This window comes from Neoarius graeffei, chromosome 4 (assembly GCF_027579695.1).
Source record: "Neoarius graeffei isolate fNeoGra1 chromosome 4, fNeoGra1.pri, whole genome shotgun sequence".
Classification (NCBI taxonomy): Eukaryota; Metazoa; Chordata; class Actinopteri; order Siluriformes; family Ariidae; genus Neoarius; species Neoarius graeffei.
Window position 1 is genome coordinate 12,079,294 of NC_083572.1, and position 12,400 is coordinate 12,091,693.

The window sequence follows — 12,400 nt, forward strand, 5'->3', positions numbered from 1 at the left end:
GAGTGCAATCATCCTTTTCTTTTTTTCTTTCTTTCTTTTTTTTTTCTTTTTTCGAGTCCGTCTCTGTCGCGGGGAAGATGGAGGGCACGGCGTACGGAGCGGGCAGGGCCGGAGGAGCCTTCGACCCCCTCACCTTCCTCCAGCAGCCTCACACCGTCCTGCGCATGGTCTCCTGGGTGAGTGCGCGAGACAAAACACCAGTTTGTTTGTTTGTTTGTTTGTTTGTTTTCGGAATCAAAATAATGCCGATGCCCAGCGCGTGAAGGAAGTCGCGCGCTCGGCACTCGTCATGTTTACGCATGCGTGAGTAGCCTGCTGTGGCGCTTGGGTGACTGGCTCTGTGGCTGCTGGTGATCCGCGCGCGTGCAGAATGACAGCTGTCAGCATGTCACTGCGTCTTGCCATGACATGATGACATGATGTCGCGCGCGCGCTGGTCACAGTGACTTCAGGCTGTAGCAGCAGACTGACACACTGCAGGCAGTCCCGAGCCTTCACCCGCCACAGCAGCATAATTGTGTCCGAAGGGAGGAAAATCAACAGCTGAGGATGTTCCTGCCCTCCTGTTTTTCTTTCCCACTCCTGCAGAGACTCCTAAAGTGGTTTATGTCTAATTGTTTTCTTTCTTCATACATGATCCTGAGGGCGGCACGGTGGTGTAGTGGTTAGCGCTGTCGCCTCACAGCAAGAAGGTCCGGGTTCGAGCCCCGTGGCCGGCGAGGGCCTTTCTGTGCGGAGTTTGCATGTTCTCCCCGTGGGTTTCCTCCGGGTGCTCCGGTTTCCTCCACAGTCCAAAGACATGCAGGTTAGGTTAACTGGTGACTCTAAATTGACCGTAGGTGTGAATGTGTCAGCCTGTAGAACAGAGCAAGCTGGAGCCTATCCCAGGTCGTGACAGGGCTGACACATAGACACACACTCACATTCACATCTACGGTCAATTTAGCGCCACCAATTAGCCTAACCTGCCGACCACGGGGCTCAAACCCAAGACCTTCTTGCTGTGAGGCAACAGTGCTAACCACTACACCACCGTGCTGCCCTTCCAAGAGAATCCAAGAGAGCAAAACTGCCCAAGCTTCCTATCACAGACATCAATCTATCCATCATCTCTAGCCGCTTTATCCTGTTCTACAGGGTCGCAGGCAAGCTGGAGCCTATCCCAGCTGACTACGGGCGAAAGGCGGGGTACACCCTGGACAAGTCGCCAGGTCATCACAGGGCTGACACATAGACACAGACAACCATTCACACTCACATTCACACCTACGCTCAATTTAGAGTCACCAGTTAACCTAACCTGCATGTCTTTGGACTGTGGGGGAAACCGGAGCACCCGGAGGAAACCCACGTGGACACGGGGAGAACATGCAAACTCCACACATAAAGGCCCTCGCCGGCCACGGGGCTCGAACCCGGACCTTCTTGCTGTGAGGCGACAGTGCTAACCATGACACCACCGTGCCGCCCTCATCTCATCTCATCTCATTATCTCTAGCCGCTTTATCCTTCTACAGGGTCGCAGGCAAGCTGGAGCCTATCCCAGCTGACTACGGGCGAGAGGCGGGGTACACCCTGGACAAGTCGCCAGGTCATCACAGGGCTGACACATAGACGCACACTCACATTCACATCTACGGTCAATTTAGCGCCACCAGTTAGCCTAACCTGCATGTCTTTGGACTGTCGGGGAAACCGTAGCACCCGGAGGAAACCCACGCAGACATGTGCAGAACATGCAAACTCCACACAGAACCCAGCTGTGAGGCGACAGTGCTAACCACTACGCCACCGTGCCACCCCTGTCAAGGACATACTTTTTCCAAACACTTTCCAATCCTAGGCATCTGTGAGCTCATGAATGTGGAAGGGCATGGATCATGATTTCCTCCAAGGTGGTTACACCAGGATCCAACGACACAGTGTTTGTTTTTGTCTTGCACAATGATCACCGTGTCACATCAGGCAGTCCGAGTGCAATAAATTCTTGTCTTGGTCAGGAGACTGGCAACGCTACAAGTTTGACCCTGACTAATCACCGTTCACGTCTTTTGCATTTCGTCAAGGAGGAGGAAATTGTAAGAAATTGGTAATTGATGGAATGGTAAGGAAAACATTGTCGTTGAGAAAATCACAACAAATGCACGTTGAAATAATGCTAAATTTGTGTGGTGTGCTCTCGATATTACATCACCCTCTGATGCAGCATGAGCAGCAGTTCAAAAAGATGCAGTAGGCTGGTTTCACATGTCTCTGAGGATGCACATCATAGCTCGCAGGGGCGCAGATAGGATTTTTGAACTGGGGGGGACTGAGCTGTCAGCAAATGATTCCATTTTGTGTATACGGTATATGTATGTGTGCGTATATATATATATATATATATATATATATATATATATATATATACACGCACACACTACCGTTCAAAAGTTTGGGGTCACTTTGAAATGTCCTTATTTTTGAAAGAAAAGCACTGTTCTTTTCAATGAAGATCACTTTAAACTAATCAGAAATCCACTCTATACATTGCTAATGTGGTAAATGACTATTCTAGCTGCAAATGTCTGGTTTTTGGTGCAATATCTCCATAGGTGTATAGAGGCCCATTTCCAGCAACTCTCACTCCAGTGTTCTAATGGTACAATGTGTTTGCTCATTGCCTCAGAAGGCTAATGGATGATTAGAAAACCCTTGTACAATCATGTTAGCACAGCTGAAAACAGTTGAGCTCTTTAGAGAAGCTATAAAACTGACCTTCCTTTGAGCAGATTGAGTTTCTGGAGCGCGGCGGCACGGTGGTGTAGTGGTTAGCGCTGTCGCCTCACAGCAAGAAGGTCCGGGTTCGAGCCCCGGGGCCGGCGAGGGCCTTTCTGTGCGGAGTTTGCATGTTCTCCCCGTGTCCGCGTGGGTTTCCTCCGGGTGCTCCGGTTTCCCCCACAGTCCAAAGACATGCAGGTTAGGTTAACTGGTGACTCTAAATTGACCGTAGGTGTGAATGTGAGTGTGAATGGTTGTCTGGGTCTATGTGTCAGCCCTGTGATGACCTGGCGACTTGTCCAGGGTGTACCCCGCCTTTCGCCCGTAGTCAGCTGGGATAGGCTCCAGCTTGCCTGCGACCCTGTAGAAGGATAAAGCGGCTAGAGATAATGAGATGAGATGAGTTTCTGGAGCATCACATTTGTGGGGTCGATTAAATGCTCAAAATGGCCAGAAAAATGTCTTGACTATATTTTCTATTCATTTTACAACTTATGGTGGTAAATAAAAGTGTGACTTTTCATGGAAAACACAAAATTGTCTGGGTGACCCCAAACTTTTGAACGGTAGTGTGTATACATGTTATTTCACCTCCCTCACTGCCATCACCAGGAACTACCTGCAGGCCAGGACAATGATAACATTTTAACATAGCCTATGGAAATCCAAAGTTTACACATTATCATCACGCACAGAAATTGCAAAACTAGTTTTAAAACCGCTAAGTTCCAACTGTTAACCATAGCGAGAGGCTGGGCTACATGTGTGTGTGTAAAGTGTAAACCAGTGCATCCTGACTTTCTAACTATGCCTGTGTGTTGTGTGAGCGGCAGTCAGTCAACAACTCTTCGCAAAGTTTCCTTATGAAACAATATGCTCGCTGAAATTATGGCAGGGAACGCCAGATTAAACATTAAAACTGCCTTCTTCTGGGGGCGTCGTGGCTCAGGTGGTTAAGGCGCCATACCATGAATGCGGGCGACCCGGGTTCGATTCCGGCCCGAGGTCATTTCCCGATCCCTTCCCGTCTCTCTCTCCCGCTCATTTCCTGTCTCTACACTGTCCTATCCAATAAAGGTGCAAAAAGCCCAAAAAAATATCTTTAAAAAAAAAAAAAAAAAAAACTGCCTTCTGAGCACTGTATCTACAGGCTACCACCGAAAGAAGGAGGCTACCAGAAAGGCATCTCTACACCGTACGATTTTACTTTCACTACGACATTACTTTGAACAGAATATCAAAAAATTGCAAGGTGATATGATAAAGTAAGGCACAGTTTACTTACAGTCTTTTTTTTTTTGTTTGAAAAAACGATGCAATCGTTTTCTGCCTTTTGGTACCCTTCATCATGCCGTGTTGGGGTCCTGAACTAGGAGGAGCTGTCCCCGATATGCCTGTCAAAGTCGTTGTGGGTAACCATAGCAACCAAGCTCGAGCTCGCAACCTGTGCAGTCTGCGCAGTTGCAACTATACTGCTGTGCACCTCAATAACCCGAATGGTAATTAGTCTTTTGATTTTTCCGTGAGGTTTGCCTTATGCAAAGAAAGACAGCATAGACGTTTTTTCCTCCCTATAAGTGGGGGGGACCGAACGAGGTGAATTTAAATCTGGGTGGGACGAATCCCCCCCGTCCCACCCTCTATCTGCGCCCGTGATAGCTCGTTCAAGTAAGGCAAATAATCAAAGCTTGGTTGCAGTGAGGGGAAAAACGTTTTTAGCATTCCCACTGTTTAAATAATATTGGCTGGCGTTGAGTGGTATATCAGATATATTCCATTCAGCTAGCATGATACTGAACAAGTCGAAGACGACTAGCTGAATGGAATATATCTGACACACCATGAAAAAAGCCAGACAATATTATAATTATTATTATTATTATTATTATTATTATTATAATACATAGACATTCCTTTCGGGTGTTCAACGCGTCTTTCTGTTTCAAAATTCTCTCAAAATCTTCCGTATTTAATAAAGCAAACCTGACGGCCATGCTTGTTTACAAATTGTCACAGTCGCTTGCTAGCATGGAAGTTTTACGTCTCCGACGTGGGACGTCTTGACATCCATGCAATATCGTAAGCCATGTTCAACGCTCATTCTCCATTGGGTAGACAGGGGCAAAGACAGGTTTTTAATTTGGGCACCATGGCGATCGTAGCGAGCCTAAATTTTTTTTTTACTATTTTCACGCATAGCGTGACGAAAATTTTTGACGTATCATTTTTAGCAATTTTTTTAACCAATTATAAATATATCGAGCAATAAAAATAATAGAAATTACATAATCATGTGCAAGTATAAAGTAGTGCTGTATCTAAAAAGTCGAAAGTTTTGTAAGCCTAATTATGATCACAGCATCTATTTGGGCGCACATCTATTTCAATTCAACTTCCAATATAATTCGGTATAAATTAATTTGGGCATAGATGGGATAAAAATAACTTTCACTTAAGTTTAAAAATAAGCTGGTACGAAGCAGATTACATAAAAGTCTCACATAAAATATGTAATAAAAATCCATAGCGTACCTGGCAACTGTAAGGCAGTTGTTGCAGACGACAAGTCAATGACCTCGACCTTGTCAACAATATCGCCTGATGTCTTCTGACTGTTCTGTCGTGTGATAAACCTCCCCATTCCCCCGCCTGGAGACTTAATAATGCCGTCGATTGTGCGTTTTCCATGAATATATGAACTGCTGTTCTTATTATGTGATTTACCAGTTGTCTTAGGTCTACCACGACCCGGCATGACGACCACTTGTCAAGCTATACTATCAACAGTATCACAAACCGACAGCCACGTGTTCTCATGAATCGTTGAGAATTTCACAACGCAAACAAAGGAAGTATATTTTACGACATTCAGACGTCAGAGACTCAGACACGGTTTACAGTAATCGCTAGACGCATTTCATGTTATGAAGCGACTGAACAACAAATTGAAATATATATGGCAAAAAATGACATTTAACAATAGTTTAACCTTCATCCGACCAAGTGGGGTCCATCTGCCCCGCACCTACAGTGGGGCAAAAAAGTATTTAGTCAGTCACCAATTGTGCAAGTTCTCCCACTTAAAAAGATGAGAGAGGCCTGTAATTTTCATCATAGGTATACCTCAACTATGAGAGACAAAATGAGAAAAAAAAAATCCAGAAAATCACATTGTCTGATTTTTAAAGAATTTATTTGCAAATTATGGTGGAAAATAAGTATTTGGTCAATAACAAAAGTTCATCTCAATACTTTGTTATATACCCTTTGTTGGCAATGACAGAGGTCAAACATTTTCTGTAAGTCTTCACAAGGTTTTCACACACTGTTGCTGGTATTTTGGCCCATTCCTCCATGCAGATCTCCTCTAGAGCAGTGATGTTTTGGGGCTGTCGCTGGGCAACACGGACTTTCAACTCCCTCCAAAGATTTTCTATGGGGTTGAGATCTGGAGACTGGCTAGGCCACTCCAGGACCTTGAAATGCTTCTTACGAAGCCACTCCTTCGTTGCCCGGGCGGTGTGTTTGGGATCATTGTCATGCTAAAAGACCCACCCACGTTTCATCTTCAATGCCCTTGCTGATGGAAGGAGGTTTTCACTCAAAATCTCACGATACATGGCCCCATTCATTCTTTCCTTTACACGGATCAGTCGACCTGGTCCCTTTGCAGAAAAACAGCCCCAAAGCATGATGTTTCCACCCCCATGCTTCACAGTAAGTATGGTGTTCTTTGGATGCAACTCAGCATTCTTTCTCCTCCAAACACGACAAGTTGAGTTTTTACCAAAAAGTTCTATTTTGGTTTCATCTGACCATATGACATTCTCCCAATCCTCTTCTGGATCATCCAAATGCTCTCTAGCAAACTTCAGATGGGCCTGGACTTAAGCAGGGGGACACGTCTGGCACTGCAGGATTTGAGTCTCTGGCGGCGTAGTGTGTTACTGATGGTAGCCTTTGTTACTTTGGTCCCAGCTCTCTGCAGGTCATTCACTAGGTCCCCCCGTGTGGTTCTGGGATTTTTGCTCACCGTTCTTGTGATCATTTTGACCCCACGGGGTGAGATCTTGTGTGGAGCCCCAGATCGAGGGAGATTATCAGTGGTCTTGTATGTCTTCCATTTTCTAATAATTGCTCCCACAGTTGATTTCTTCACACCAAGCTGCTTACCTATTGCAGATTCAGTCTTCCCAGCCTGGTGCAGGTCTACAATTTTGTTTCTGGTGTCCTTTGACAGCTCTTTGGTCTTGGCCATAGTGGAGTTTGGAGTGTGACTGTTTGAGGTTGTGGACAGGTGTCTTTTATACTGATAACGAGTTCAAACAGGTGCCATTAATACAGGTAACGAGTGGAGGACAGAGGAGCCTCTTAAAGAAGTTGTTACAGGTCTGTGAGAGCCAGAAATCTTGCTTGTTTGTAGGTGACCAAATACTTATTTTACAGAGGAATTTACCAATTAATTCATTAAAAATCCTACAATGTGATTTCCTGGATTCTTTCCCCCCATTCTGTCTCTCATAGTTGAAGTGTACCTATGATGAAAATTACAGGCCTCTCTCATCTTTTTAAGTGGGAGAACTTGCACAATTGGTGGCTGACTAAATACTTTTTTGCCCCACTGTATATGTTTGTTTGCCATTTTAAAAATATGTGACATACTGCCTCACCGTTTTATGAATTTGTCGGAATTTATGTCTTAATTAAAACACTAAAGCACCGGAAGATCAGCTTTTTGCATTGTGAAGGTATAATTAATTTGTTACTGGGGTCCAACCGGACCCCAGAGTAAAGTTTATCTGTCTTTCATTTTATAATTGAATAGCACACTGAAAGTTAACTTCTTTTATTTCTTTTATGTTCCATAATGAAACTACCAAGGCATTCATTCTTGGGGTCCGTGTGGACCCCACTGCTGCAATAAGCACAGGCTGCAAAACAAAAGCCCTAAATAATTTTACAATTCCTTTTTTGTTTTAAATTCTGTAAGAAAAGACCTAAGTTGTAATCCAGAATGTTTTACAGCTGCATGAGCTGCAAAAATCATGTATATAATGCCAATTTTTTTTGTGGCGCTATAATTTGCTACATGTATGCTAGGTATTGCAATATTATTGCAATGTTATTGCATTTATAATACATTATTGATATTCAGCCATAGTGGATTTTGTTCTTCAATAAAGTTATGTCTGTTTGCTGCATTGAATTGGTTCTTACTGCATTGATTTCAAGGTATTCCCTCCTGGGGTCTATACGGACCCCGCCTGGTAGTTTGTGTATGTAAAATTGGCTGGTAGGATGAAGGTTAAGTGTGTTCTTTATGCCTTGGGCCCTTTAGTGTATTGCTGTTATTAATACAAGATGTTCTGAACAAAACTTATCTGGTGATTTTGTCTTTATAAGCTTTAATTTTAAAGAAAATTATTGGGGTCCAAACGGACCCCACATGGTAAGATTAAGGTGTAAAATAGCATGGTAGGATGAGGGTTAAAAATATTTTGGGTTCTCCACCCTTATGAAACAGGATTTTTTCTTCTAATTTGGGCGATTTTCGTATGTTCTATTTTGGGCCTTTTGACAAGCTCGTAATTTGGGCGCCGTTATACGGTATGTAATTGGGGCTGTATTTGCCACTGGTAGAGCGGCATGTAAAAGCACTGAGGGGTAACTTACCAATATGGAGTCTCACTGGGGACTCGAAACTGTGGTTTCAGTCAAGTTCTAGTTTTTCATTTCATTTCTTGAACAGTAATAGTGAATAAAGGTGGGGAAATGAAACAGCTGGTCCAAAAATAGGTTGAAAGAAAGAAAGAAAATAGGTTTTAAGTTTCAGTGTGAAATGTGAACTGAAATTTAAAAAAATAATAAAAACTTATTCTCGGGCGGCACGGTGGTGTAGTGGTTAGCGCTGTCGCCTCACAGCAAGAAGGTCCTGGGTTCGAGCCCCGGGGCCGGCGAGGGCCTTTCTGTGTGGAGTTTGCATGTTCTCCCCGTGTCCGCGTGGGTTTCCTCCGGGTGCTCCGGTTTCCCCCACAGTCCAAAGACATGCAGGTTAGGTTAACTGGTGACTCTAAATTGACCGTAGGTGTGAATGTGAGTGTGAATGGTTGTCTGTGTCTATGTGTCAGCCCTGTGATGACCTGGCGACTTGTCCAGGGTGTACCCCGCCTTTCGCCCATAGTCAGCTGGGATAGGCTCCAGCTTGCCTGCAACCCTGTAGAACAGGATAAAGCGGCTAGAGATAATGAGATGAGAATGAACTTATTCTCTAAGTGTATTGCGGCACCGTTTTTCATGAGAAGACCAACAGCCGATTCACGGAACATAAATGGAGTTGAATATGAAGAGGTTAGCAGTCAGTCTCCTGTCGGAACTTCACTTCAGGAACCCGTTCCCACCCAAGAGTAGCCACAAAGCAAAGATGAAGAAATACCTTGACTGTAAACAGGACATTCTGAAAAAAAAGTCACTTTTCCACTGCTTGTGCACATACATTTCAGTATCTGAAGTACCTTCCAATGCACGAACACTAAAATAAGACACCTAGTCAGTTTCTTTTGGGCTGCACGTTTCATAAAACGTGTTTCAGCAAACCGTTCGGATTCGGCTCACCTTTCTGCGTCATTAAAATGATCCCACCCCTTCATCTGAGTATTGAGGTTTTTCACCTGACGTCACAGGGTCCGCCATTTTGAAGGTCAAGCTAGCTAATGTCAACATCATAGTAGCTAGTGTGTTACTGTAGCAATGTTTACGTTCAGTCATTTGGATGACTGTTCTCAAGTTTTTCCTTTACTGTATTTACTAGTTTACTGCGCTAGCGCGCTCGGGCAAGCTGGGAGCTAGCGCGGTCCGGCGCCGGAGCGCGCTAGCTCCCAGCTTGCCCGAGCACGCTAGCTCAGTAAACTAGTAAATACAGTAAAGGAAAAACTTGAGACTGAAAGGTTTTAACAGTCATCCAAATGACTGAACATAAACATTGCGACAGTAACATACTAGCTACGATGTTGTTGACATTAGCTAGTGCTAACAGCTAGCTGCTAGTACACTGCTACAACACAGACACCGACCCTAATAATACAGTTCTTGGTCATTGCCTGGTAACAGCAAATTTATAATGGGCCATGTCTCAACAGACTAAGAAGTTATTTCAATGACATTTAATAACATTTTGTTTATCCTGAGGACCGAAAGTAAATGAAAATGTGAACAAACCTTAGCTGTAATAAGATGGCGACCACCGGCTCCAGGGACGACCCGCTGATGTAGGCATGTTACCCAGCCTGACACAAAATATTTGTAGGCATCCAAACTCTTATACACTTTCAGATCAATACCTGTGTATGGCGATGGGTTTTTAACGACACAGGTATACAGATCATGCGGGCCGAAGTCAGGTAAAGACGAGGGCTTCGTGTACTTCCGTACGTCAGTGAACAATCCTGGTGGAAGCAGGTAAACGTCGTTCTCTAAGCCTGCTAACCTCAATTTTTGCAAATACCTCTCCCTCTGCTCGCCCTGTAAATGCCCTACGTCGCTGGATAGTGAAGGTGTTTTCTGCATCTCGCTCCTTTTTTCTTTTATGTTTTTCATTTGTCGCCTTCCTCGCATTCAAACTGATTCGAGCCGTGACGTCCAAAATGGCAGCCTCACATGACTTGGTCACGTGGATGAAAAACCTCAATTGCTGGGTTTCATGTGACGTCACATCCACCTCATTAGTTATTCAAAACTTTAGCTGGTTGTCTATCAAAGCTGAGTTGACAAAGCGTTTGTACGAAGAAGGTGCGTTGCTCGCATGAAAAATGCCTTACTCTTGCGTTGTTTGTTTTAGGTTGTTCGAATCGATCAAACCGTGAAACTATTCAGGGTTCGATTCCCTTGACCAGCAGGAATGGCTGAAACCTCACCCCCAGCTGTTCCCCAGGCTGCTCTGGGTATGTTGTACGTCACTCTGGATAAGCGCGTCTGCTGAATGCCATTAAACGGGAACCGAAGTCATTTTTAAACTTGCTTTATTTCTCAGTGAACGTGTTATTCAATTACGTTTTCGGTTTTAGTAACCCTATATCGTGACTCGTATTGGCAACTAATTGCAATTAAATATTATACTTATCGGCCTGTTCGGTTTTTAGCCGTGTTGAATGTAGTTCGTTTGGTCCACGGCAGGCGTCGCTTATCCACGTGATCTTCACGAGACTTGTGCGAGACTTCGAAACGTGAAGTGTCAGTGCCGCCATTTCGAAAACTGTTCTCCAAACGAAATACTGCACAAAAATGAGTTTAAATGATGATTAAGAGGGCAACGCACGTCTTTTGACAACCCCTGTGTCCGAAATCGCTCCCCACTCACTATATAGCGGGGACGCCATTTTGTAGTGCTGTCCGTGCTGAAAGAAATCGAATTAAAAGTCTCAAATTTGATTTAATAAAAGGCCGCGGCAAAGAAGAAATCATTCAGCCTTGATTTAAAAAGAACTGAAAGATGCAGGTACTTTGTATTGATTTAATGTGTGAAACGCGCTCAGTATAATATGGATTTATCACAAAAACACATGCATGTGTTTATTATTTTGAAAGCCCACCAGCCGACTGATCTGGCACGTTTTAATTGGGCGACAGTAATGACGTAAATACCAGCGCGACGGACGAGTGTCCGAAAGCGTTTTTTGATTTTATCAATGAGCTCACTATATAGTAATTCCTTATGTAGGGAGTCGTGAACGAGTGAGCGATTTCGGACACAGAACGTTGGCAGACGTCGGTCACTTTGATTTCCGCTGTATGGTACGTTTTACTTCCGTCCTACGATGTCACGCGCAGGTCTCAATGAATCTCGTTTACGGCTGATGCTTTGACATATGGACTGATGTATTACATAGCACATTTCAAACTCTCATAACTTGCTATAGTGGTGACAAAATGGCGATCAAAAATGCATTCCGATATTTAATAAAATGAGAAATAGAATTTTGATAATCAAAAATTTGCTTTCAGTTCTCCTTTCATGTAATATAATGTTATTGTTAACAGTGATAGAAAATGTAGCACGCGCTTGAGTGGAAACTAGTTTGCGAACACAAGTTCTAACGAGGTTAAACAAGCATTCAGAAGCATGCAGAACAAATGTTCTGTCATCCTTAGCCAACATTAGCGTCATGTTAGATTTACGTAGTGCTCATTAGACCTAAACTAATCTTTCTGAAATAATATCCTGGTCACATTGTTTTTAATAATTAGCGTCTTGCTGTTATTTGGAGCGGGCTGCATGGTGGTGTAGTGGTTAGCACTGTCGCCTCACAGCAAGAAGGTTCTGGGTTCGAGCCCAGTGGCCGACAGGGGACTTTCTGTTTGGATGTGTCTATGTGGGTTTCCTCCGGGTGCTCCGGTTTCCCTCACAGTCCAAAGACATGTAGGTTAGGCTAACTGGTGGTTCTAAATTCACACGTGAGCGTTAGGCCTGTAACGATACACCCAACTCACGATTCGATTCGTATCGCGATTTTTGACCCACGATTCGATACGCCCACGATTTTTTTTAAAATGTTTTTTTAAAGTAGTAAATTTGACTTATTTACTTACTTACATTAGCTATTTAATAACAAATAATTCAGACCACTGCAGAGAATGAGTAATATGT

The 12,400-nt window shown here is 43.9% G+C and overlaps 1 protein-coding gene across 2 annotated transcripts in view; it reads left to right on the forward strand.

Moving 5' to 3' along the window:
- LOC132884841 (synaptogyrin-1-like) overlaps nt 1–12,400 on the forward strand; it is a 48,194-nt gene continuing 35,794 nt past the window's right edge. For both annotated transcript variants that reach the window (XM_060918828.1, XM_060918829.1), the window contains exon 1: nt 1–176. In XM_060918828.1, the coding sequence (XP_060774811.1) occupies nt 78–176 (99 nt within the window). In that variant the 5' untranslated portion in view covers nt 1–77. The remainder of the gene's footprint in view (nt 177–12,400) is intronic.